Source organism: Nipponia nippon, unplaced genomic scaffold (assembly GCF_047370975.1).
Source record: "Nipponia nippon isolate SJK-2023a ecotype South Korea unplaced genomic scaffold, ASM4737097v1 scaffold_1, whole genome shotgun sequence".
NCBI classification, from domain to species: domain Eukaryota; kingdom Metazoa; phylum Chordata; class Aves; order Pelecaniformes; family Threskiornithidae; genus Nipponia; species Nipponia nippon.
In genome coordinates, this window is record NW_028262290.1 from 142,389,652 (window position 1) to 142,417,246 (window position 27,595).

Sequence of the window (27,595 nt, forward strand, 5' to 3'; positions counted from 1 at the left end):
AAAAATGGAACAGAAAACAAGTAGGGCACCTTAGCAAGCAGCAGGATCTCTAAGGAGAACTACAATGTGCATAGACCATTATATTTCCCTGTAACTTCCATTTTCAATTAGAAAGACTAAAGCAAAAAAAATACTAATAGGTTGTGTGACTGAATGAATAAGTGTAGCAGTAACTCTAACTGATGAGCTCCTTTGTATGTACAAAAATCAAGCGAGGAGGAAATAAAACTTTAGCTGTTAATTTGATTTGACCAAGCACACATTGGACTAGACCACTCAGTATATCAGTATATTGCCAATATGGGACCTGCACATCACAGAGCTACTGGATATAATCTCTTTAAAAATGTACCAGTATTGCATGGTCAAAGATGAGACTCTATCATCTCACCAACTGAATCCAAAAAAACCTGCCCAACACAGACACAAGACTCCTCAGTGCTGTGCAACTGCACAGAAGTTGAGTGCTTGCAGTGTAAGCAACAATGGTATGCCCATAAGACCAAGGTTTGGGAACATAACAAAACTATCGCTGCTTTAAAGCAGTTTCTGAACCTCCAGAAGTCTTTGGAACACATGTTGCTGTACATAAACCTTTTCCAAGCAACTCTTGAAGCAAGTTCATCTGCAACTATTCTGAGACACTGCAAAAGGTCAAACACATTTTTAGTCTCTACAGCTAAAGTGAGAACATCTTAATATGCAGGAAAACACAGCTCAACCACTACAAAGTCCTTGGAGCTCTTTACTAGTGATTTGCTGCTCGTCATCACCTCATCCCAAGTAAATTAAAGAAGGACTTCAACACAGCCACCAGATTTTGTGGGCTGAGTTTTTCTGCCAAGGGAAAACAATCTGACCTGAAAAAGGTCACAGGAATTAGGACAGAAGCAAGTACCCATAGATGCAAATGAATGTCTTTCTTCCATCAGCACATCTAGTTAGTGCGTATGCTACATCAGACACTGCAACAGTAAACTGCACCTCTGAAGGAACTTATTAAATGAGGAATACTAAATCCCTGTTCCAGCACATGCCAGAAAGCTTTGGCTAGAAATCAGGAACTGATTACATCTGAAAGTCTAAGAACACATTCCAGTTCAGATATGCATATTAGAATAGTGGCAGCCAAAGTGCTAATGCTCACAGGGCTAAACATCCTCCCTGAATTCCCACCTCAGTTCAGAATTTCACCAGCCCTATGAAAGCAGAACAGAAATGTTCCCAAACAGAAAAAGGAAAGTTCAGTCCATGAAACAGGCACAGGAACACTACTCATTTATTTCTAATTAGGGCTCAGCATCCCAGTGATGACAGATCACAGACTTCAACAGGCCCATCACAATACCTCTCCCCCCGCTGGTTAGGATGCTTGCATATGACAACCTGATAACATTCAAAACAAACAGACAAGATCTCCACAGATGAACAAACCTGGTCTGAGGCAGTAAAGCACATTCCTCTCCCAAAGTTCTCTGTGACTACGACAAGTTACATGTAAAATATTAAGGACTGCCATTTATTTGAGAAGAAACTACGGTTGGGTATCCATATCCTAAGGGTATCTTTAACCTTAACTACACGACGAGTGCTACATATCATAGGAACTGTGGTTGTGTCACTGCCATGAAGGACTGTGTAATTATCTGCAGGTGTTTTTCCAGCAGTTTGTTGGGCTTTAACAAGTGCTGTTAATAAAACCTACTTCTTTTGTACATTTTGGCTTTCATTTCACTTGAGGAACTTCTATAAACCTGTTTACATACTTCTCAAAGATGTAGATTTATAATTCTGTCAATGAATTTACAAGGTTAATGGCCTCTGTAATTACAACAAATGAATGAGAAACTGAACTACTTTAAATTTATGCATGTCAGTCAACCATGAAAACAGCAAACTTTGCAAACAACTTGGATGTATGAAACAGAGCAAACCCCACCTTTTTGCTGACAGCTCCAAAGCAATGTACAGAAAAGGACATACTCCTCTTAATGGTGTGCTTAGACTCAAGTATTTTGAAACCTAAAATCCTAAGAATAAACATTAATGCAATCTTTATTCTAATTTCCAGACCTAGATGCATCTGAGAAATACTTTTACTCCAGAGGTATAATTTAAAGTAAACACACAAACACACACCAGAGCAAAAGCTCATACTGTGATACTGAAGGCTCGAAAACGTAGATTCTCTTTTCAGAAGCATATCTATTATCCAAGTTGTTTTTCATTTAATTTAAACCTCATTTTCTTTTATTTTTTTATTTAATCCTCAAGCTTTTAAATTAGTGTATTTTTAAGTAAAGGAATTTAATTAGAACTAAATAGCACTGACAATGAAAACTCTGAGTCTCTTACTAAAAAAAAAAAAAATCAATCCATCTAAAAGGAAGTCAATTAAGATTTGAAAATGTCACAAAATTTGTTTAAAAATTTCATATTATGCCTTAATGATTTTTTTATTCAATTAGTTGATATACATGAGCAAGTAAAAGGCTGGATCACATCATATGCCTTTTTATGGTCAAATAATCTGAAATTGCAATAATTATAACCCCAATTTTTTCATGGAACTAAAACTTTCATCATCTAAATTTCACTAAAGAGCTTGATTTAATAGTAACAACATAACAGAAGTTCATTCTAGAAAAAAGGAAAGGAATAAAATCCCCTGATACCCAAGGGTTTTTTTAAGGACCAGAGGTTTCCTATTGCCTCACAGAGGTTAGAATTTGCTTCATGCTCTTGAACTCTGATGAGGAGTTATTCACATGCAAAGAAACCAATTCTTTGAATGTGACATTCTACCTTCTTGTCCACAGCCATAAAAATGGATGAAAAACATGAATGCATGGGCTGATGGCAAGATGGGAAGGTTATTAATGCAATTCATAAGCCTCTTGGACTACTGGCAGAAATCCGACAGAAAGGTGTTAAGAAAGTCTTGAACCCATTATCCAGAGATACATACTCTTACAGGTTATTTAGTTTGACCTCCTCAATAGAAGGAGCAATTTTCAAGCTCATAAATTTTTACTGAGAATAGTTTTAGAAAGACATCCATCCTCTCGCAACAACCCAGCCGTAAAAGTGTCCCCAACCCTCATCCACGTTTGGTAGAGTGGGAAGTCCATCTACTCCTTACACTGATAACTTAAGCAAAGCCTGTTTAATCAGGCTTTGAATGGAGACTAGATATTGTTCAAAAATCTTTTATTTTGCCTTTATACAGATCTGTGCTTATTTGCGCAAGCAAGGCTGAGAGACAGCAGCATACAGACACACATCAATACCTATCACTTGAATTTTGTTCATGAGTCGAAGCTACAATCCTTAGCTTCTCCACTGGCATGCAAAGTAAAGCATTTTTGATTATGCAAATAGTCCTCTGCTTTGTGAATAGGGCCTCAAGTAATTCAAATGTTAATTCTGTTAGAAATCTTGATGCAAAGCCAGTATTTCAACCATGTCAGCTTTATAACCAAGACTTTCTGAGAAACACGTAAATGCAAATTGAAAAATATCTTTTAGGACCACAAATACATTACGATAAAGTAACCTGGAAAAGTGTGTAAGTTCTTTACAGCTTTTTGTCAATGGGCCTACACCCTGCTGGGTTTTGCTTTGAGTTAGATGCCCCTTTAGGAACTGGCAGTTTCCTACCTGCAGCAATGTAGGCACTGCTACGCTGAGAAAACCAGAAATGAAACATCAAAAGCAAATTTTTATCTTGTCCAGAGTCTAATGTGCTAAATGTTGGGGGGGGGGGGGTGTCTTCTCGTTTTCTTAATAAAAACCTCACACAATCCAGTGAATGTTTGTATGAAAATGTTCTCACCAGTATTAAACATGTTTTCCAAGCTCTCTCAGCACACAAAAGATCAAGCGTGTGCCCTGGATTTTAAAGAAATCTGGGGAAAGGAAGTGAGTGTGTGTGTTATCCTGCCATTGGAGGGTGAAATGTGTAAAAAGTAGAGTAGATTTTTTTTTTCCTCCCAGTTATAAAATTTTGGAAATATTTGGACCACATAAAAGTAGGTCAATTTTGACTGTTTCCAAACTAGAACTTCAAAATATATTGACTTAACAGGTTTTCTTTTTACTTTGCAAGTACAGTTTTGATTTTTTTTTCCAGTCGGTTATATTTAACCTATCACAGTAACCTGAGTTACTTTGTCCTCTCAAGTTTTAGGAGATATGAGGGAAGGGAGGATGTTTTCAGAGGGAAGCCAGCCACACAGGCATTGCTATCACCCTTGTCTGCGAACCTAGTATGGTGGTACACCAAGATTCCTACCACCTTCTTGACTTGCTTGATTGCTTCTGCTCAGGGAAAACCAGGTGATAATTAAGAATAAACAAAACCCGAGGATATTTGTTATATAATTACCTGAGCTGTACAACTAAGATGGGCTTCATATAACCAACTCTCAGCTTAAGTTATCCGTAGACACAAAAAGCGTGTTAGGAATCTTCCACGGGAGATCCAGAGCAAAACATTAAATGCTTAAAATTAGCTCTCATTGACAGTGCAAGTTTTGAGCACCTTCTTAAGGCAAAGTCCACAGCATCCTTATTCACATTACCCCTTCCTAACGTCCCAAAGTAACAGTCAAAGAAAACTGGTTGGTACCATTTCTGCATTGATTAAGGGAACTCTGAATCAAGCTTCACAAAACAAGGAGGATAAAAGCTATATCAGATCAGAACAGAAACAAATCACCAAGTTTAGCACAGCTAATATATATCCTCATTTACAAGGCTTCCTCTGTTCATTTTGTTCTTAGTTCACTTTTTACTTACCTCCAGCTAAATCTGCCAGCTGCAAACATATGGAAGTTTGTGACAAGTGGCCCAGACCTTAAAAATTCAGAAACACACAGTTCCAGATTCTATAGCTGTATATCACATAGTGATGACTTTTAGACTCCACTGTCATGGCTTGTATTTTAATAAATGGGTCAGAGGTGGAAGGTCATGATATCCTATTACCAGTCTCTGAACCATCCAGTTCCCCTTCATCTCGGCAGAAAAATGCGATACATTATCAGCTTCTTTTTTTATATTGCTTACTCAGTAGGAACATTCCTAAGTAGAATAATGTGGATATTCATTTTCATTGCTTTGAAGAAGACAGTAAAGGTCAATTTCTAATTTTGAAATGCTGCTCTCTTCATATTGATTATAAAGCCTGAAAGCAGTAACTCCACCTATGCTGCAAGAAGAGATCCCATTATGAAGCATGTATTTGAGCTCCATATAATTCCTGAATGATAAATTTCCCACCTCTCTCAGCAAAAACTGAAAAATGGAACTAAAATGTTTGCAACGCAATCTTCAGCCTATGGAAAAATACAAGAGAGGAAAAGCAGCAGTGCTGTCTCCCAAAGGAACGGCCTGACCCAGACAACTGTGCCTACAGCATCCAGCAGCAGCTAGACCAAAGAAAAAAGCAGCCTGTGAAGAAAAAGAAAACAAACCAACAGAGGAAAACAAAGAATGTCTTTTTTTCCCTCACATATATGATTTCAATGTAAGATGTATTTGCTAACACTTTCTCCACTGTTTTGATTATAAGTGATGCTTTTCTTCCTGTGAGGAAGGTATTAGTGCATGCTTCTTATTGACTACAGTGGCTGCTGTCATATTTCATGCCAGTACAAAGATGTAGGCTACTGAAAATATCTCCCAAGTATTTTGAAGTTTAGAAACAATTCATGTTTAATATCTTAAGCAAAGTATGGTGATCTAAACATAGCATTTTACTGTACTGGGATTTTTCACTTCCCTGAATAGATGATATATTTAAGGAAGAATTGAATCATTACCACAAAAAATGGGAATAAAAGACAGCAGAGCAAAATACCACAGTAGCCTCATCCTCTTTCAGGCTGCTTGTCTTCTCAACTAGCAAGCCTTTTCTGAAGGCATGGCCCCATCATTTGCAAATATGAATCCTTCTCCCCTTCATCCAAAAGTGATTTAAACAAAGACAGAATAGTATCTTGTGTCTGGAAAGGGACAAATGGTACTTAATTTTAGGACCTGCTTATAAAGAACTTACAATTTCGCAATAAACCAGTTGGGTTTTATTCAAAGGAAAAAAAAAGTAGTTATTGTGCTGTGGATAGAGACAAAAGCATCAAAAAAAAAAAAGGCACCGTTGTGGATCCAGCGGTAGCATGTGCACATTTTCATTGTTATACTCATGCCTGAAGAACCAGGACTGTTTCATACCATATTTCTAAATAAATTACATACATCAGGAGAATTAGGATAATTCATTCATGATCTTTCTCTGTTAAAAACACAAAAACCTGTTCTGATGATGTGTTTATGAATGATGACGGAAGTCAGGAGTAAGAAGATTGCCGCATGTCTCGGACACAACTTCTGACAAAAATGGACATCTTTCATGGGAAGCATTTTATCTTTATCTAGATGTGGGTACACATCCAACTCACATTAGACATTCTCTGGGTTGATCAAAGTCAGTACGCAACTCTTTTGGTTGTTTGGGGGACAGGGTTAATCGGCTTTCTATGTCAGTTCTTTAAGACATACAAGAGACACATGCACACACACACTATATATATATATATATTTTTATACATATTTATATATGTCGTGGTTTAACCCCAGCCAGTAACTAAGCACCACACAGCCACTCGCTCACTCCCCCCCCCCTCTGGGAAGGGGGAGAGAATCAGAAGAGTAAAAGTGAGAAAACTCGTGGGTTGAGATAAAGACAGTTTAATGGGTAAAGCAAAAGCCGCGCACGCAAGCAAAGCAAAGCAAGGAATTTATTCACTACTTCCCATAGGCAGGCAGGTGTTTAGCCATCCTCAGGAAAGCAGGGCTCCATCACGTGTAACCGTTACTTGGAAAGACAAATGCCATCACTCCAAACGTCCTCCCCTTCCTCCGTCTTCCCCCAGTTCATATACTGAGCATGATGTCATAAGGTATGGAATATCCCTTTGGCCAGTCTGGGTCAGCTGTCCTAGCTATGCTCCCTCCCAGCTTCTTATGCACCTGGCAGAGCACAAGAAGCTAAAAAGTCCTTGACCAGTGTAAACTCTGCTCAGCAAGAACCAAAACATCAGTGTGTTATCAACATTATTCTCATCCTAAATCCAAAACACAGCACTCTACCAGCTACTAAGAAGAAAATTAACTCTATCCCAGCTGAAACCAGGACAGTATACTATATATGTGTATATATATATACACACACGCCCACCCACACACTTCTTTCCATATGCATGGTGATGTATTTCCTTCAAGGGGGGAGAGACTTAACACCAGGAAACCAGACAACCTTCTCATGTCCTTATTTTGCATTTACCCAAAGTTGAAACCAGTTCTGCTGAAATACAGCAGTCACCTACTAGTCTAGGCACAAAAAACTAAGGAGAAAACTCAAGCTATCTGAACCAGTTCAAACACTGAGTTATCACCTTGCTCCAGTACACACTCCACAGAAGTGGAAAAAACACACACAAAGCTCTCAGAGGTCTTCACAAAGACAAATGTCTCTGTGCAGATTTAAAGTCCCCACTTTAATCATAAGGCCAAATGGTACTGTTACTAAGATTATTCCTTTCACAAAAGGAAGCTATAACAAAAAAAAAAAAAACAATTTGAAGAATTGGCTAGGTTCAGGAGACATTTCTTTGCCTCAACACCAGATGATAACAAAGTTTTATTTCACCAGGTGGCCATGGAAGGTATTGGCACTTGGAAGGCATCTCCCTTAGGGTCTCTTAAGCAATTCAAGCTGAGATGCCATCACTTGCTAGCATCTCCATTCATATTAACAGCTAGCTAGTATCTGTATCACCAATAACAATCCACTCCAACTGGGATATGGTCACAAGGTAAAAACTAGTGCTACTTGGAGCAGAATTAACTTAGCTCTACATTTTATGGTAGTAGCATGTGCTATAAGAGCAGGTTAAATATGCATACAGCATAAAAAGACTGACCCTCACCAACTTCCACTTAAACAAGAAAGCCATGAGGGCTGTATAAGCATTCTGTATGACTTATAATTACGTATTATAGTTATATATGAAGAAAGGATTGCCACCCTGCTTTTGTCCTCCAAATTCTGTAATTGCCATATTTTTTTCTGGCCTTCCTGTCATACTATGAGGGACAGCAAGAGCAGAAGACCAGACAAATCTGTAAGGCAACAGTTCTGACTCCTGCATTAAATAGGGAAAAGAAGAAACATTTTTGGAGGAGAAGAAAACTGTTCAGAGCAGAAGGCCCCAGCAGGGCCAAAAGCCAAGCCAGAGAGCCCTGAAACTCAGGTCAGAGGAAACTGTAGGCAAATGCCTTACTGAGAAGGGTTCAGTAATGCCCCTGAACTACTTGATTTGTAACCTTCTAGTGCTAGAACTAGCACGAGATCCCTTATACAACACCTTCCATGTGAATACCAAAGATGCACAGACATCATCTTCAGTGGAAGCAGGGCAGAGTCTGAAAGGTCTACCATTAAGCTGATAACAAGGATGAGGAAAGGATTCCTGATGGCAAAATGATGATATTAAAAAAAAAAAAAAATCCTCAAAGTGTCACCCCATTCTTTTCTTGCTTGAACTGTGCCCAAGAACAAAAGCCAGAAGATCACATCTTGCACATCAAAAGTACTGAATGAAGAGTCAGTTGATACAGCCATGTTCTGTCTCAGCAGGCTACAGATAAAATATTGGAGGGTGAATGGAAGGAGGACAGAGGGGACAGAATATTCTGTGGAACAGATTTAACTCTATGAAGCTGGATGATTTGGAATTTACATTTGTACTTTTCAGAAAAGCATGACACTTTTCCCACATGATGGGAATTAATGATAGAGTTTCAAATTTATATCATGATTCTCAAAGGGAAACACCATCATTTATGTTGCATTTATGTAATCTCAGCTCTCCTGAAGTTTTATAATTGTGAGAACCACTAATTTGTTGTTAGACAGTAAAAAGGAAAAAAAAAAAAGAAGGGGGGGGAAGGAAAGGCTACGCTTAGCCTGTGAATAGCAAGGAACAAATAAACAAGCAGGACAGACTTTATCAATCTGCGCCATTTCTGAGCACCCTACATGGATGCAAGCCTTCATTTGGTCCACCAAAAAGAAGTGAGGAAGGAGCACAGCGCAATTTGGACACACTGAAAAGCAAGATACAATAACGTAACAGTAACCACTTGCACTGTATCTGACACTGGAAAACTATCAGCTCTCCCATGTTCATCTGAGATGACCAGAAATTCAGTTCATCTGTTTCATCCAGTCAGTCCAACTGCTTTCAGAGCAAGGCAAATGAATACTATCAGTAAAAAAAAATTAGCAGCAGTCAGGGCTGCGGAGAACAGCAGGACATAAAGCAGAATAAAGACAAAAGCTGCTGCTGCTTCGAAGCTCCACATCACCAAGGACCTAACATGCTTCTCTCAGACATACACAAATGCACACAAATGCACATGCAGGAGAAAGCACAAATGAAATATGGTTGAAAATCTGAGCTATCAAAAAAATGTTGTCATAAACCCTCCAGAAATTAAGGGTAATTTTTCTATTATTAATTTTCAGTAAGAATGAATATACACTTGTCTACAACATGGCAGCGTATTTAATAATAAGTAACATCGAAAAGTTTTGGAAATTTTAAAAGCTGAGTTCATTTCATAAGGAAGGTCCCAGGAACATACTTTTCCAAATGTACTGTTGTTTTTGAAGCCCAACCTGTCTTAATTTGGAAATCTTGTGTTCTCCTTTTATCTTGAGGAAGCATACAGTTTGGGTAAGGCTGCGGGATGCCCGTAACAGAAAAAGCCCGGACAGAGAAATTAATATTACTGGAGTTTCTTTACTTTTGAGTACTTCTTGACCTTAAATACCCAGCAACAAAGTGTCCCAGAGATTCTTGGCTTGTGTGTTTTATTTTTAACAACGCTGAAAAACAAAACTGTTATGAGTACAAGCTGCATTGGCTTTGCAGGAACTTTACAGTTAATTGAGCTGTAGCTATTTAGCCTGCAGTAGGCACCAGCTCTGCCAACTCTGTAGGCAATGAAAAAGTTCCCCAAGCTACAGCCAAGCTACTGTCCTTTTCTTTTTTTACTTAAATGCTCCAAAGCAATGTGGCTGTTGGGAAGACTGAACTTATCCTCAGACTCTAAAAACATGAAGACATAAAACCCCTATAGTAACTCATGTGACATGCATGCTCAGAATAGTTACATCTCCATAATCTTAAACGTAATCTCTTGAAGTTCCCTGAGGCTTGTTGAGCCAGACCCAGATGAAGCTTTTAGGCATTTCAGTTGTGGAAATTTAAATTTCTTGACTGGACTTCGTGAAGGAAATGTGAAAGTCCTCCAAACTCCTATCACTCAAAAGAAACCAGCTGTCAAGCTTCCTTAATTAAAAAAAAAAAAAAATAAAAAAAACCTGCATAAAGGGAAGAATAGGTTTATTTTTTGCAAGAGGATGATTTAACTTAAAAAAAAAAAAAAAAGAAGAATTTACTCTCTACTGGCAGACGAAGACGGGATTCTCATTGCAGTTTTCATGTTTACCTTCTATCAGTAGATCAACCAACAATGGCTCTTAAAAAAATAGGCAGATATTGTTTCACTGCGACCTTGATCTACAGCACAGAACCTTCCAGACCTACTCTAATACAATGAATAGGAGGCTTATCACTGTGAGTCATCTAACTAGTGCTGTGAGGTCATTTGCTGATTTAAAGTTGTAAAGATCATTATGCTATCTATCAGTCAAAAATCACTGAGCTGGGAAGTGCATGCAATAAGTCATGTAATAATTCAATATGAGGTCACAAGAATTATATCTACTGAGTAAAAATATAATTTTCTGTAGTCCTTCCTTAGATGGTAAGGGTACAGACTGCGCTGTTTCTCTTGGATAATACAGAAGCACAGCTGCTCCACATCACTTGCAGTATTGTTACTACAAAGCAGTATTTTCCATTGTGCACCCATTAGGAACACCAAGCAATAAATTACACATTCACTCAGGTAAGAGCTCTCTCTTGGCAAACTGCTAATCTTCCCTGTACTTTTTTCTTAGCAGTTACTGCACTTCAGTTTTCTACAGATAAAAGTTTTGTGAAGATTTATCCCCTCCAGCCTGACAGCTTCAGAAGGGGAGGCCTCAGAAAACCTCCCAACCTCAGAAAGTCTGTCCAGTCTGCAGCATAAAGGCGGACTCACATTTCTTTCTTAAAGACCCTTTAAGGTTTTTATTTTTCGTTTCTCTTCTTCCCTCCTACCACGCAGTGAGATATGGATGTAAGAGGCCTGAAACTTAGAAGACTTTTGAAGATGTTTTGTGGCCAAGAATTAAGCATCTCTCCTCCCCACTCTATGCTGGCACTCAAATGCATTAAGTTTTCTTAAGCCAGAAAACAAACTCAGGATGCATGCTGAACTGCTCTTTAAAATTTTAAGTTAAAGAAATTCATTAAGCAAATCCTGTGTTCTTTGCAATTTTATAATGCAAGACAGCTGGCTGTTTCCAAAGCATTTATGTGCTCTTTTTCCACACTGCTGTCCATACACGGCATTAAGGTAACAGCCTTCGACACTGGAGTGGATGGAAAATTATTATCTAGGCAACTGTCAAACTGAAGATGTAGAGACAGTCTCTGACCTGAACACATTTAAATGTGGAAGACAAATAGGTACAAATACATATTAATTACAAGATATAAATAGAAAAATTAATAAAAAGAGAGGGGAAAAAAAAAAGTTGCCTAATCACGGCATTTAACTGGCAAAGTACAAAAATACCTACAAAACATGCCTTGTTTGAATGGTGCTTTGAAACATCATCTAGGCCCATGGGAAATAAAACATTACCATATACTAAAACATTAGAATGGAGTTTCATTACTAGTAGTAAATCAAATTAAGCAGAGCAAAGGAGCGGCAATATTTCCAAGGGTGGAAAATGAAAACGAAATACAAAACAGTTTTCACAATTAGGATGGGGAAGAAATAATTTTACTGTCCAAGAAAGGAACACAGTAAGCAGGTTAACCTCACAAGCAAGGTAGCAATAAAACCAAGGGATGTTTGTCTATATGCATACCCAAAAAGCAAACCTTTGTCATGCTGGATATAAGGAATATTATTACTCAGAAATCAAACAAGATAACTACAGAATTGTAAAACAAGCTGTTTCCAGAACCAGAATCTACCACACAGATCAGTATTTAGCCTAGATGAACATGTGATATTACAGGAAATTAGGGGAATGAAATATCTGAGATAAAAGTTAAGGTCACTGAACTTTTCCACTGGCTGCAGGGGATTTAATAACACTTCAAGTCTGATGCTGAAACATCTCTGAACAGCTGATAATAAGACTTACAGCAAAAGAACAAACCACAACTACACAAACACAGAAAACAAACCATTTGCTAATCTGTATTCTACCGAATTTAGCCTAAATGACTTTCAGACTCCATACTGTCTCAGATATCACGGTTGCAGGCACATTTAGAATACAACAGCAATATGGTGGCCTGCACCAGTCATATATATGTCACCAGAAAATCACATAGGTTTAACCCACTCAGGTATATGCATCCAATCAGTTGTGCTTTTTTCTCTCCTCCCCTGCCTTTTTTTCTCCCTCAGGCTCTTCAAAGTTAAATTAGATTATCCCAGACTAAGTGAGTTAAATTCAGTGAGACATCCTGTAAACTGCATGCCACTAAATGAAAGCATCAATAAGTTGGTACAACTGACTCAGACCAAGTTGAAGGAACATTTAGCACAGGCTACTTCTAAATTTTGTTCTAGAAATTCAATAGAGAGCTGAGCAGCCCTGATCAATAAGCCACATTTACAGACTTTCATTCAAACCTACGTAACTTTGATAAATGGTAGAAGACACAAACCCACATCTGCTGTAAAAGCAGAATTACTTTCTAAGCTTTAATCGAAGTTTCAGCTAAACCTCCCCCAGTCATTAACATTAACTATGATTTTTCTTATGCAGCTTTACTGAGGGATTTCTTTTTTTACTTTTCCTTCCATTTTTTGTTTTAGCCAAGTTCGTGCTTGTTTCTGCAGTCACATATTCCATATTTATATCCTGCATTTTCCTACTTCTCTTAGTCTTTTTTTCTTCACAGCTTTGTTTTTCTTTGAGCTTCATTCTGCTGCTGTCACAACAGTAACAATACACTTCCCTGTACACAGACAGCTACAAAATTCCCTCAGCATGACCACTACTTCAGATTTCAGCCTGTAACTTCCCCCTAATTAACATCACACAGCATCCCCATTAGGAGCATAGCACAGGAATGCTATTTTCTCTCACTGCTTTACCCAAGGAGCCATGAGAAATGTTAAACAATTTACTTACAGTAGTTTTAATTTACAAATAACTAGACTTCTGCCTGAATTTGCCTTGCATTGATGGAAAATTAGAAAATAAGGAATAAGTCAAGGTCAAAACCTGCCTGGTTTCTCCATTATGAAAGACTTTGGAAAGAAATGCCCTCCAACAGACCTCTGGCTCATGATACCATACATGCATTTTTTGATTAGGGCAACACTGCTCCTCAGATAACTGAAATTAGAAGTTGATCTCATCTGCAGTGGTATTTGTCCTTGTTCTAATTGTCCCAGTCTAAATTATAGGGCTGGAGCTCTCAGTCAGCCAACAGAGATCAAGAAAATTCTGCTTAACAGTGTCTCATTCTTACTGTTTTTCTGTCTCAAACTTATCAGATAACTTTAAGAACTTATACAAGCATTTCTTTTTTCTTTTTTTTTCCCCACCCATGTAGCTGAGATCAGCCATGGCTGCATTACAAAACCCAGCATGTCCAAGATGGATTAGATGCTGCTAAGAGGAAAGCAGCAGCCTCCTCAGGTCCTGCTAGTGAAGTCCACAGCTGTAGCGTTACTGTCAAATAATATGGGTCTGGCACAACATCACCGAGATTACCTTCTGAAGGTTACATTTGTAATACAGCCTTCCTTACTTTTCTGGCCCTAATATTTGTTTCTGACAAAATCAAAACAAAAACCAGAAAAGCCAAAGCCTAACTAGATACAGATTTTTCCCCTTCCCATCTTATACATCATGTATGTCTGACTTCTACATGCTATAAAACATACAAGACTGTATTTCTACTAATAGCTCCTACAGATCTGAATGAAGTTCCACTACCCAGGAGACAGGATTACATTTACCAAAAAAATCCACAACCAACCAACCTATAGCCTGAGTTTGACCCCACCTAAACAAGAGCCTACAAAAGTTGAGAAAAACCCTTCTCATTAGCCTAATACTCTTTGGATCTAGTCCCAGCCTAGACAAGTACTTAGCAATACAACAGATGCATATAGTCCCATCAAAATCAGTGAGACACCGCATACTTAAGGAAATATATATTAATTAAAAACTTTAAGAGCTTTTCTAGACAAGAGCTTTGTTCTACTAACATTAAAGTACCAGAATTTTAACTGGCTTCAATCACAGTGTTGTAGTCATGGCTAAAAGGAAAACTCCTCCAACGACAGCGTGAAAAGTATTTTCATGCAAGAGTGCCTTCATAATTTAAAAAAAAAAAAAAATCAAGTGGAAAAATCTCTGTTCTTGCTCCTAATGAATACTTATTTATACTGAGCTCACACAACAATTTATGAAGGAAAACACATTATACTGTATTTGACAGTTATAACGCTATAAACTTTCATCTAGACCAAGCTCATGTTAAAAAACCTTTTAAGTGTCACTAAAAAGGTGCAAGAAAGTCGTATCTACTATTTTCTTATTAAGTCAGTACCTTATCAACTAAAAACCCGGAGAACAATAAACATATTTGAAACACAGGCTGTTACGCCTTGAACTCGGCATTACAAATATTGAAAGCTGAGCTCATAACCCTCTGCACACCTCGTTATCATGGCACAGCTGCTGGGACAGACAGTTCACAGATAAAATATATATCATTATGAATAAATGTGTCAGATCTTTCAAAAATTATTAGTCAAGCGACACAGTACAGAAGAACTGCTGAAATTCCTTCATAAATTGGCCACCCACAGTTTTCCCTCCTTTGTGAAAGAGCCCTCTTTAAAATGCACAACTTTGAGATGGAAGTGCACAGGACTTTAAAGGTTTCTAACTTCAGGGTGTCAGTCACACACAACATGGATTATTTTTGCCCAGTCCACCCCCAAACGGGCTCATTGTACAAACAGACATAGGGCGTATGGACAGCTGCAGGAACATAGGCAGGAGCGAGGGGCAAGGGAGCTGCAGCTGCTGGGACTGCGGCTGCAATGGCCACGAAGCCACGTGCCTCCCACGCAGGGCCACACTGTGGACCCTGGGAGGGCTGATGTTCTGGTACCTCCCTGGCTCATCCTCCTTGTGAATTATGCCGAGATAGTCAGCACAGTTTTAAAAGGTCCCTCAAAAGCTGCAACAGTCTCATCTCTTTAGTTCCCTACCAACTTCAGCTGAGTCTGAATCAGTGGTGTGATGGTAAATTGTTTATTATTTCTCTACCAAGGCTCATTTTTAGTACCTTCTACCAGAGGAGGCCCACGCAGAGAAGGCATTTCCAGGAATTTCTGCAAAGGAGCTTGACACAGGGAGGCTCAGATAAAGTAGCCGTCACTAGGGACCATAAGAGGCTGGCAAGGAAGGATAAAGGAGCAGAGCAGAAAGCATGACAGGCATCTCTGAGTGCTAGGTAAAAGTCATTCCCAAGCCACATGAGTTAAGAGTCCACAGGGAAGGAAAAAACAAACAAAAGCTAGTCCTAAACTACACACAGCTTCTAAGACACCTGTATGATTGCTCCCTGATCTTCTGATTGCCTTCATCAAGAAATGCTTTTCTTCATGCTGTGGGTATATGAAAAATTACATCTACCTTCATCTTAGGTGCTGCCTGCAGGCAAGAAGCGAGACTTAAACAGTTCCCTCATCTTCCAGAGTGACTTCTTACACCCACCTTAAAACATGCTCTTAAGTACTCATTTGTATAGTAAATCTAACAGGAGCCAAAACAGAGGCAGAGCTGCATTCCTTAACAAGAACTCCCACACTAGAGGCTTTGTTTTTGAAGCACCAAAGTTTCTTCCTACTGAGAACATAACCATACAATTTGAATGCTCAAGCTATTCATTGTAGCATGGCACGAAAATAAGAAGTGCAATGTAATTACAAAAAAACCCCATGTACAATCATTAAATGTGAGTGCATACCTTCCCTGATAGCGGTAAATGGGGTTCCTTCCTCTTCTTGCAATCTAATCACCTTCAATGCCACCAGCTTTCCATTTACCCTGAAAGCGAAAGAGGGGAGGGGAAGGAGAAATAAAAAACAAAATTAAAGCAGAAACAGTATTTCTCATAATAGAACTTGTTTCCCATCATGTACTTATTCAATTTCTTCCTGTCAATGCCAGTGATTCATTTATAGCACTGTAAGAAACACTTCATAGCTTCCATAATGTCAACTTTATATTTTCACACTCAGATGAAATCCAAGAAATGATCTCAGTTTTCTGTGAGTCAGTCTGTTTCCCTTCTATCACAGCACTAAACTGAAGCTTTGTTAAGAAGTATCACATTGTAAAACATGGTTTTAAAGTATCTGTCCTTTATTTGATCAAATTGTTCAAAGAAAAAGGCATATGATTTTCATCAATCACCCCACTTGCAGTATATCCATATTCATATTGATTGCCTCCTTCCCACTGCATCACACCCATAATTATCACCCTCAAAAAGCTATGGAAGTTTGACATGGGAAATATTTTTTAGGTCATTCTGGGCATTTCCAGCTTTCACACTCCTGTAGTCACAGAAGCAATTCCCTATTGTACTGGGCCCTAGAAGATGTATTCATTTTTCTAAGCAAGATGATACAGACACCTACCAAGTCCGAATTCATCTTCTCCCTCAGGCTTTTAATTTTTGTAGTTAGATGACTTCAGTGACAGGACGGCTACCATCTTGTTTCTTCTGATTATTCTTCTTTTACAATTGCCAGAATCTCATTAGCCCTATACACAGCATTGCATAATGACTCTGAGCAACTTTAGAAACCCTGGTTATCAAAAGATGTTTTACTCATCACCTTCCAACTATTCATAATACTTCAGACTGGCACCAGTTCAAGTCTCAGGTTGCTAGTCACTGTTGAAAGATAATTATCAGCTTAACCCTACGGGATTATCTGAATTTCTCCTTATACATATTTTTGTTTAGATTTAACCAGGAATTCTGGCATGAGAAAAAGATAAGCCTTGCCCCAAGTAACTTCATGTGTCATGCACAGACAGGAGAATAAACCATAATAAACGCAGAAGTAGAAAGACTGATGACAGACATGCGGTTCCTATACATGTGTAGTTTTCAATTCCTCCATCAACACACCACCCTACCTATCACATACATATAAATAAGTTAGACACCCGGATAACTTGATTATTTTACAATAGATAAAATAACTGTGCAGGAGAAATTTAAATAAGAAAAGCAAGATCATTTTGCAGATCAAGAACAGGACAGATGCTGTGTTCAGAGAAGGCAATGCAGAATACAATGGAAAAAAGCAGATCAAGGAGGTACTAAGGAAGTAGGAATGTGGAGTTTCTTGCCAAGGAGGCAGGCAAATAGCACGCAGCATTGTGTAGATTATGTTCTTTTTAATCCAAAGTTCTACATTCCATTGATTCATTAAGAGTAATAAATAACACAAACAGCAATAGTATGGAACTCATTTCGAAGAATCCACAATTAAACACAGTAGGCGGGCTGTGCTATTTAGTTATCACTGCCACTTTGTCATTGGTACCTGTCATCATCTTGATAGACACCATGGCAACTCTAAATACCATCAAAATGATTGAACTAATCTCAAGTACTGTTCCTCTGGGATTTCATTCTCCCCTTTAGTATTATTTATCTCCAATATATCGATCTATAACTTCCAGAATAAAACAGCCTCCTTATTCTCATTTACTACCCAATCATTAAAACCTTTTTTTTTTCAGCTCCTTTTCTATAAATAGGAGCGTGTAAATCTGGAGATGTGAAAAATTATGAAGTATCATCAATTAAAAGAGATAGGTGTGTATATACACATCTTTTAACTATTCTTCCACTGATGCAATCTCAGGATGCAGTTAGATGATGCTGAGAGGTGAGCTAAGGGCTACCTTAGGGTACAGCCTTGCTCCTGCTAAATCCCTGCCACACACTCCTGCTGCTGTCTTGTATTTGCTCTCATTCCTGCTAGACCCTACAGTGAGGCTGCTTCGGGAGCTTAGATAGGAGAAGACTGGACTTTCCAAAAGAACTAAATCATATTTTAAAAAATGATAAAGGCATGTTTCACATTTTAAAAGCAAAAACCACTAGAAAAGATATGAGAAGAACTGGGACCACCTCTTGAGAAGCAACGAGCAATGGGATCAAGCCAGCTATGTCATGAAATTATGCCCTGAATCTTGTGATGACATGCCAAAATAACATGGCAATTTCCTTAGAAACAATATTGAAAAAGACCCGGAGAAAATTACCTCTGCAACCTATCAGAACTTGTCTTTGCAGTCTTCAGTAGTGATCAGATAAGGTTAGCAGAATTCCTCCCAGATATTACTTCACATTTGTCTTCCACAACTTTCAAAGCATGCTCTGTATTTTCATTATTTTCAAATACAAGTAGAAAAACTGACAGGCAGGCAGCCTTTTAGACAGTGAAAAGGCAACACTGCTGCCCCTTTTAACATCTAGGATTCATTAAACCACCACTCTTGCTCACTGTCCAAAGTAAACAATTTCACAGCTTCTCAAAACAATACACATAACTGGGTCAAGGATTTCACTTATCATCCTATGTCCATCCTGTCAAGTGCCTCATTAGTTTCTATTAAGGACAATATTGATTATAAAATTCCTATTTTCTAATTTACAGGCTGTCCTCCTTCCGAAACTCACTCACTCTTTCTTTCTCTCTCTCATCCAAAAATCTTCAGAGAAAGGACGGAAGTCCTGAAGCCTCTCTAATTATCACACAAAACTACTTTACTCTGGACAAATCACCAGAAGCTGATGGACAGTTTTCCAATTTATGGAAATTCAGCATTTTAATGTTACATAATCTCTTCTAATAAATTTCTGATTTTATATGCAATGTAGGCAAAAGAAAAATGAGTCCAAATTGTTTTACGTGGCATACAGTAAAAGTCTGTATATTATGAAAAAGACAAGTGAGCCAGATATTACAAAAACTGCTAAAATGTGTCATTCTGCCTTTTCAAAAACAGCACATATCAGCATTACCAAAATAAATACATTTACTAAAATGACCATTTATGAGAAAGTAGGGAAGATTAGAAATTATTTAATGCTTTAATGCATCATTAAGAACATACAATACTGATGAATAAAAAGTGACTTATTGGCTTCACTGGGGATAATGCTGACGATGTCATATAGAGAACAAAAGAGTACAATAACACTATTTTCTCAAGTTCTTCAGTTATATTTAGATATAATAAATGTTCTAAATATAACAAATATAAAAGAGTCAATTAACATAAAATCTGCCACTCTGATTTCAATCTGTTTATTTAATACAGACTTTTACCAGTGGCTGGAGTTGAAGCTGAGTTCGTAACTCAAGCAAGTGCTAAGCCTGGGAACATTTCTGCAAAGAAAAATCAGTAGATGGTATTGGGACGATGCTTTTATTTGTGATACACATTTCAACAAACTAATTTTTATGAAGAAAAGTAACTCTCAATTGTTAAATATTCATTTACAGGAAAAGCTCAAAGTTTGATGATCAAACCCTGAGAATATCTAATTAGATCTACTCTGTAGTGATATTAATGTCACAAACAGATGTCTAAAACCCCAAACAGGCCATGGTGGCCTAATGAAACCAGGCTCTGCCAGAATTTTCCTTTGAAGAAGCCTGACAGAGGCAAATTCACTGTAGGTTTAGTCACCTCTGATTATTCTACCAAGGAGTAACTAACTCCACATTGAGGGAAACACTTGCTTTAATCATTATCATAAAAGACAGTTCAGTGTAAACATGGTTATATTATATTTCTTTTACTGAAAAAGAACTTATGTTTGTAGTTTACAAAAATCACTTACAGTCCTAAAGCCCTATGGTGCAAATACTCAAGGGACTAACACGGCCCCTCAATTTCTCTTTTTGACTCCCACCATCTTTGAACCTCCATCCTAAACAAAAGTTACCTTGTTTTAGAAGAAGCCAGTGGATTAAAGATACTTCATAATGCTGACATTTATTAGGGCTGAAAAATAGAAGATCAAAGAGTTCCGAGAGAGATGAAGGACTGTGCTGGTTTTGGCTGAGATAATTTTCTTCATAGTAGCTAGTGTGGGGCTATGGTTTGGATTTGTGCTGGAAACAGTGTTGATAACACAGGGATGTTTTCACTATTGCTGAGCAGTGCTTACACAGAGTCAAGGCTTTTTCTGCTTCTCACCCCACCCCACCAGCGAGGAGGCTGGGGGTGCACAAGAAGCTGGGAGGGGACACAGCCAGGACGGCTGACCCAGCCTGGCCAAAGGGATATTCCATACCGTATGACGTCATGCTCAGCATATAAAGCTGGGGGAAGAAGAAGGAAGGGGGGGACGTTCAGAGTGATGATGTTTTTCTTCCCGAGTAACCGTTACACGTGATGGAGCCCTGCTTTCCTGGAGATGGCTGAACACCTGCTTGCCTATGAGAAGCAGTGAATGAATTCCTTGCTTTGCTTTGCTTGCATGCACGGCCTTTGCTTTACCTGTTAAACTGTCTTTATTTCAACCCATGAGTTTTCTCACTTTTGCTCTTCTGATTCTCTCCCCCTTCCCAGAGGGGGGGGGGAGTGAGCGAGTGGCTGTGTGGTGCTTAGTTGCCAGCTGGGGTTAAACCATGACAAGGATTTAAATTATTAATTAGTGTTGTCACTGGAACTCAGGGATCCTGTTCTTCACAGGACTCAGGGCAGTCTCATACAAACAAAGTGGCAGCCCTCACTTGGACAGGAGCAGGTGAGCAGCATCAGAGCATTTACCTCCAGGTCCCTCGTCCCTACCTCCCAGCCTACATCATTCAGTTCAAGCTAATCAGCTGCTCATCTAAGCACAGGGGCTGCACTTGACTCACACCTGCTGGAAGCAAATCACTTGGGACTGCCAGCAGGGAGAGCAATGTGCAGCACCGGTCCTCCTCCATATACGTCGCATCTCTTTGGGCCCCGCTGATTTTCATATACAGAGAATTTGAAGACAAACATAGTGGTATCGCTTATAAGTAAAGTGGCCTCTTACAACTGTACACCGACAGTCACAGGGGATCTTCTGAGAGATGCCATTGCACAGCTAACTAGAAAATACACTGGTGCATAATGGCATTTAGTTGGCAAATTACTTCAGCATTTCCTCTACCATTCCAATCATGCGTATATGTGTCAGTGCCAATAAATTACTATCCAGTAACTTTTAGCACTTGCATCCAATATAACTATGTTCTATTCTAGTTTTTCTACCACACTTTCCGGTGCAATCCTGGATAAGTAATATAATAGATGTTCTTTCCTCAATTTCGTCCCCTGCCACGAGAGATGCTAAGACACCTTGGTAAATTGCTTTGCAGATTAAAGCACAGCATATATAGTGTAATGTTCTCTTTATATATACGACTATAGAGGAAAAATCTCCCAGTATTTCTTTTAAGCACTGAGAAATTCACTCAGTAAGTGATCAATATAGTCAATGATTCATTTTCTAGTTAGAATCTTAGCAACTTATTTTAGTACTTACATTACCTTAATAATTTTTTCTACCATTTGGCATTTCAGTTCAACATCTAGTTATCATTAGTTTTGCATCTAGTTCAACTTGAAGTTATTGTTTTTATTAAAGGTTTACAATGCTAGAGATTTTTTTAAAAGCATCTATGTACACACTTTATAAACCCATGTCATGACTTTAAAATGTATAGTAAAAAGCAGCCTACAAAAATCAGTTAAGCATATCGGTTAAAAAAAAATGACTGAGAAAAAAGGATGAAAAAAAAATTGGGAAGCTCTAGTAGGTAACTGTGAAGTGCCTTTTCATAATCCATGAATATATATTCCTTTTCCAGCCATCTGGTATCCTCAGATGAAAAGAGTTTCATTTGTAGATGAACACTGATTTCACACAATTTTCAAGAAATAAAAGAAAAGGTTCAGAAAGTTTAGGTCACTAAGGCAACATAAACCAGAGCAATTTTGAAATAGTCAGCCTAAATAAATTGGCCAAAACATTAAGAAAATATTATCTGTGAACTAGACTGTTGCACATGAAACATATCAGGGAGCATGTGAACACAAACCCCTCACATGGGCATGGAGTAAAGCTAGGAGAATGACTAAGAAGCGAGAGCATGACAGACAAAACCATGGCAAGTTCTTCAGGTCATCCAAAGCCTATGGCACTTGCAATAGATTGCACATAAAACAAAAGAAAAGACAATGAAAGAGTCATGGAGGTTTCACGACAAGTAAAATAAATTCTGCAACTTAAAAAAAAAAGTCAGAAGAGCAATTAGCCCTGTCAGTCATCCTCAGTGAAGGTTTCAGCATCATAAACGTAAAAATCAAAATACTTAAGTCATCCTTTTTCTTGTGAGCAGCCATCCACAAACATATATATGAAATATGATGGTCAGCTATATATTCATAAAGCATACTATAATACATCATGCCAACAACAAATACAGGTATTTCCCACTGATCATTCAAATATTCCCTGCTGCCCCAAGATAACACTGCATGGAAACCGCAGCCAGTGCAGAGCATGGTGCCCGCCCACCTGAGCACAATTTCTCTCTAAGATCCACTCTTTATACCACAAACTCCCTATTGATTTTCAGGTGAATGGTAAAAGGTATTGCCTTTGATGGAGATAAATGTAAAATGCCCTGGCTATCTGAAAAAATACCTTTCATCTTTGGGTACACATTGGAATCACAGTGAACACAAAAAATTCAGATTTCAAACAGAAATGGGAGAGGTACCTCGACTGAAGGACTGCCCTTCATCTCTGCAGCCTTTGAGCTCTCGTTGACAGCATCAGCTTCTACTGTGCTCCGCTCATTACTCTACTGATTTCTCATATTAATAGTTAAAAGGGATACGGACTAGAATTTATTAGGACAAGCATTTTATAAGGGATAAATTGAAATGATGTAATTTTGTGGTATGGAAATTAGGCAAAAATGTGTTGATTGAGCTCTCTGTTACAAATTCTACACATTTTTGCCATACTTTGAGCACATGCAACTTAGTAAAGATGCCAAAAAAAGTAAAGGTACACTAAAAATCACGTGGACAAGCAAGAAGGAGATCTGAGATCACAGCGATGCAGAAGCAGTGAAGATACCATTGGCTTGCCTCTCAAAACACAGACGCGTGCTGTGCAAGCAGCAGTCACAGATCACATTACTTTAACCGAGATAATCTTTTTTAACTCTTTGCCTTGAAGGGCAATTGAACACAGTGGGAGGAGAGGATGGAAACGGTGCCAACTCGTAATATTGCCAAAAGCACAGGTTTTTCCCTTAAGTGCAATATGCAGAGTTCCCAGTGCAGGGATGCAAGGCCTCCACACTGCTTCGTAAGGGGCTCTGGTTGGCAGGAGCTCCCCTGTGCTGTCACCAGCTTCGTCTCCAGACTCTCATACCTCGCATCAACATTTATGTGCCACAGATCAAGCCAGATCCCATTGCTGTACGTTCAGGTAAATTTATAATCAAGAAGGGAAGAAGGTCAACGGCAGCAGGAAGATATATGTGTCAATACAGACAGAAAGTACTTCTTCAGCTCAGCTGCAAAATAAAGTGATACAAGACTTCAAGACGCACCTACTGCCTTGCACCTATTGCATGGCAAATGTTCACGGTGTTAGTCAATGGAACTTGCATCATTTTTTACAGCATTATCAGTAAATTACTAGGCCTACTTCTCCAAAATTTTGCATTAAAAAAAAAGAAAAAAAACACTAAACCAGAAATCACTTCAAAGTGACCTGAATTTCATGCAGTGATCAGCCTTTTGGGATTTTATACAACAAAGTAACATGTGAGAATCTAACCTGAACGAAAGTAGAAAATGAACATGCCAAGATGAGTTTCATTATGAACGCCTGATGTGCAGCACGTGAAATCAAATAGATTTGTCTATTGATGCAAGCGTCAGCCAGAAACAAATGGCTGCTTTGCTATTTCTCCAATAAACAAAAAAGCTCAGCCTAAGAGAATACTGCTTCACAGTCCCGTTCACTCCAGGGAATCATTTTTATCTGACTACAAAAAGAGAAATCCATCATCCAGTAAGAGGAATTAGCCTACTTCATTTCACTTTCCTGGGATACTGCCACAGATACTCAAATAGACAGAAAAATAATGGGTTTGATAGGAAGGCAAGGGCTTGGTACTACTGACCCTGCTCCAAGTTGTAAAAAGCCAAGCTTGCCCTGAAAGCAAGTTACTGTACACATTACTTTAAATTCTAGGAAAGGAATGGCTGATTTTGTGTCTTGGGAGGCAGGTATGTATCTTTTAGTCTTTTGAAATAGTAAGCTAGAATCATCAATTTTTTTATTCCACCATTAGGATCAGCAGGGAAAATAATATAAAAGGATGAAATATATCTCAGGTAATGCATTTAAAAAAAAACCAAACCCCACTACTGCCACATGCAGCTGCTGATAAATATTAAGCACAATAATTCTGAGTACAAAGCATCATTCAAACCAGCTCAATCTGATCTTAAATTCTCCATCTTCCACTACAGTTAAGGACACATCTCAGAAACATTTTGGCAAAATGAGAAAGCCAAGCACTAGAGTTGGTTGAGAATTAGGGATTGTCAAACCTTTTGACCAAAATGCGCTTGTGCAAGTATTACCAGCTTTTCCAAATACACGTCATGTCTGCGTTCTGCGGTGTCCCATGAGGGCTTAATCCTTCAGCAGTCAAAACTGGGCACATGCCAAAACAAACAGCCCTCTTTTGACCCATTTTGCTCATTTTTCTTTCCACTGGGCCTGTAGTCAGGGCAACACAGTGATGCATATCACAGTCTCACCCTACGTACCTACATCAGGTGCTAGAAAAAAATTTCTGTATCTATTCCTGTATCATTTTAGATAAAGCTATAAACATTCAGAGCCAGTCTGCCAGAAAAGCAGGAGCAAAGTTAGGCTCTCATGGAATGCCTGGAGCCAACACTGGCCCATCCATTCGCCCCCCCATCCATCTGTCTTCCTCAGTACTATGTCATAGCAGTGATGCTCCCTCTTCTTTGGGGATATCATCTAGGCCAGAGATTACTCAGTTTCTCATGGGGACAGAAGAGGTAACAGGGCCACATTACCCCAACCAACAACAACTTTAGAAATAGCAGAGAGCCTCTGTAGCGTTGCCCTGTCCTTAAGGAATAACCTCCTCCTGCTGTGAAGTAGTTCAACTGTTTCTCTAGTTCAAGAAACAGAAGTCTGGACTGGAGGTGCTGAATCTGGACAGTGCTGTGTAATATGGGAATTATTCAATTCTCAGTGGGGAAAAAAAAGCAAGCCAAACAAAATTAAGCAGGTGAAGGAATATTACTATAACATTAGGAATATTCTCTGCATATGCATTCTTATCCACACTCTAGTTACACACACTTTTTTTCAAAATACATTTTAAAGACCTTGCAAAAGACGTTATGAAGCAGCAGAATAAAGTTACATATAATTGTTATAATTCACACTACTTATTCAGAGCTTACTATTTATAATGGAGAATGCAGAGAGCCCAGTAATTTCAATTTATTATTCAACTACCATTAAAATCATTCAAGTATTTACTGATCTGCAGTCAGCTCTACTAAAACAAATTAATATTCCTAACCAATCTATGTTTTGTAACATGTTCACAAATCACCTCTGAATGAAACAGCTTCAGGGAAGCACTTTGCTTTGTTCTTAACTTTCAGTCTGTTCCACTGATTGACGAGACATCTAGTAACCCTGTTGCCTTAATTCAATCTTATTGAAAGCCAAGGCATATGGGATAACTATCACCAGATATATGCTGTGATTTTTAAAGGGTTTTAGCAATAAGGCACAAGCTGAAATCTATATGGTTTTCTCATATTACGTAGACCCCAATAAAAATCTTACATATTGTATAATGTCTGGAACTTATGGTGATGAGTAACTCAACCATTAACAATACAACATAACTGCATTTTCTTGAAGAAAGCTGCCAGTGAAAGATGATACATGCACCAGCATGGCAGATGTGTAAATACTTCTTTTACATTTAGAATATGTTTTTATTCATATCAGCTGTCATTATACTCATCAATCTCAAAGCTACTGAGAGATGAGGACACCCCTCATTCTGATTTATTACAAATACTCAGTGAAAAAAATAATTTTCAGTACCTACCTAACTTAATGACCCTGGAAAATATTAACACGTATTTCCTTGTTTCAGTAGTTATTCTGTCCCATGACTGTCATGATATTATCTCTGCTGAGAACGGTAAGTTGCCTCATCTATCATTCACTAGACAGTTTTTAAATAAAGATATTGCATGTACCCAACCCCTCTCTCAGAACTGCTTTATTATGATTGAAAATTTGATTATGAAAACTTGGTTAAATATATGAACTTGCACAAGACACTCTGCTTGATGAAAGATAAATCTCAACTGAAGCATTAGCTCAAGAAGTGTATTTTAAGTGTTTGCTGAGCACTGGGGATAAAGAAGTTGCAACAAATAACCTTAAAGTAGCTGAAAACAATAAATATTTGGCATGTATACAGTAGATTATTTTGAGCTGGAGTAGTTGCAACGATTGTAAATAAACTCTTGTAAACAAATTGAACTTACAGTAGCCCAAAATTCCATTCATTCCCTTTGTGGTATTTTATTCCAGCTTTTTAATGATGACAAACAAAAGACTAACAAACTCATTGCATATATTCAGTACTGCTCTCAGAACACCAGAGAAATCTACCCAACAGTATATTGTGCTCTTACCCCTAAAAACTAAATATCTTGCATTTAATTCAGTATGGATATTGAGAAAGTAGTCCAACATTAAAGTACAAACAAAACATCAGATTAACAAGATGGGATCTCATCTTGTTCTGATGTGAAGGTAATATGTTACCTATGCAATATGATCTCAGCCTCTTTCACTAGAGCACATGGCAGTCAGTAGCAGTCTGCATTCATTCATAGGAATCTATGTACAAATGCAGCAACATCAGTTAATACCTTCTGCTCATCTTCATTTACACACAAAATTAAATTAAAAAAAACACCACTTACTTGCTTTTGCCTTTGTATACTGTAGCATAGGATCCTTCCCCTAGTTTTTCCAGTTTTTCATATGAGTCTGCTTTCCCAAACTTGGGGCTTGTAGGCTAAACAAAACAAAAAAAAGATGACCTTTCAGAATATATTGCATGCGCAACATTAACTGCTTTGATTCAGCCTTTAGAGACCAAACAT

The 27,595-nt window shown here is 38.3% G+C and overlaps 1 protein-coding gene across 6 annotated transcripts in view; it reads right to left on the reverse strand.

Moving 5' to 3' along the window:
* Window positions 1-27,595, reverse strand: part of CDK14 (cyclin dependent kinase 14) — a 344,587-nt gene that overhangs the window by 217,876 nt on the left and 99,116 nt on the right. For all 6 annotated transcript variants that reach the window (XM_087775266.1, XM_087775259.1, XM_087775285.1 and 3 more), the window contains 2 exons: window positions 27,413-27,507; window positions 16,266-16,345 (listed from right to left, as the gene is read on the reverse strand). In XM_087775266.1, the coding sequence (XP_087631392.1) occupies window positions 16,266-16,345; window positions 27,413-27,507 (175 nt within the window). The remainder of the gene's footprint in view (window positions 1-16,265; window positions 16,346-27,412; window positions 27,508-27,595) is intronic.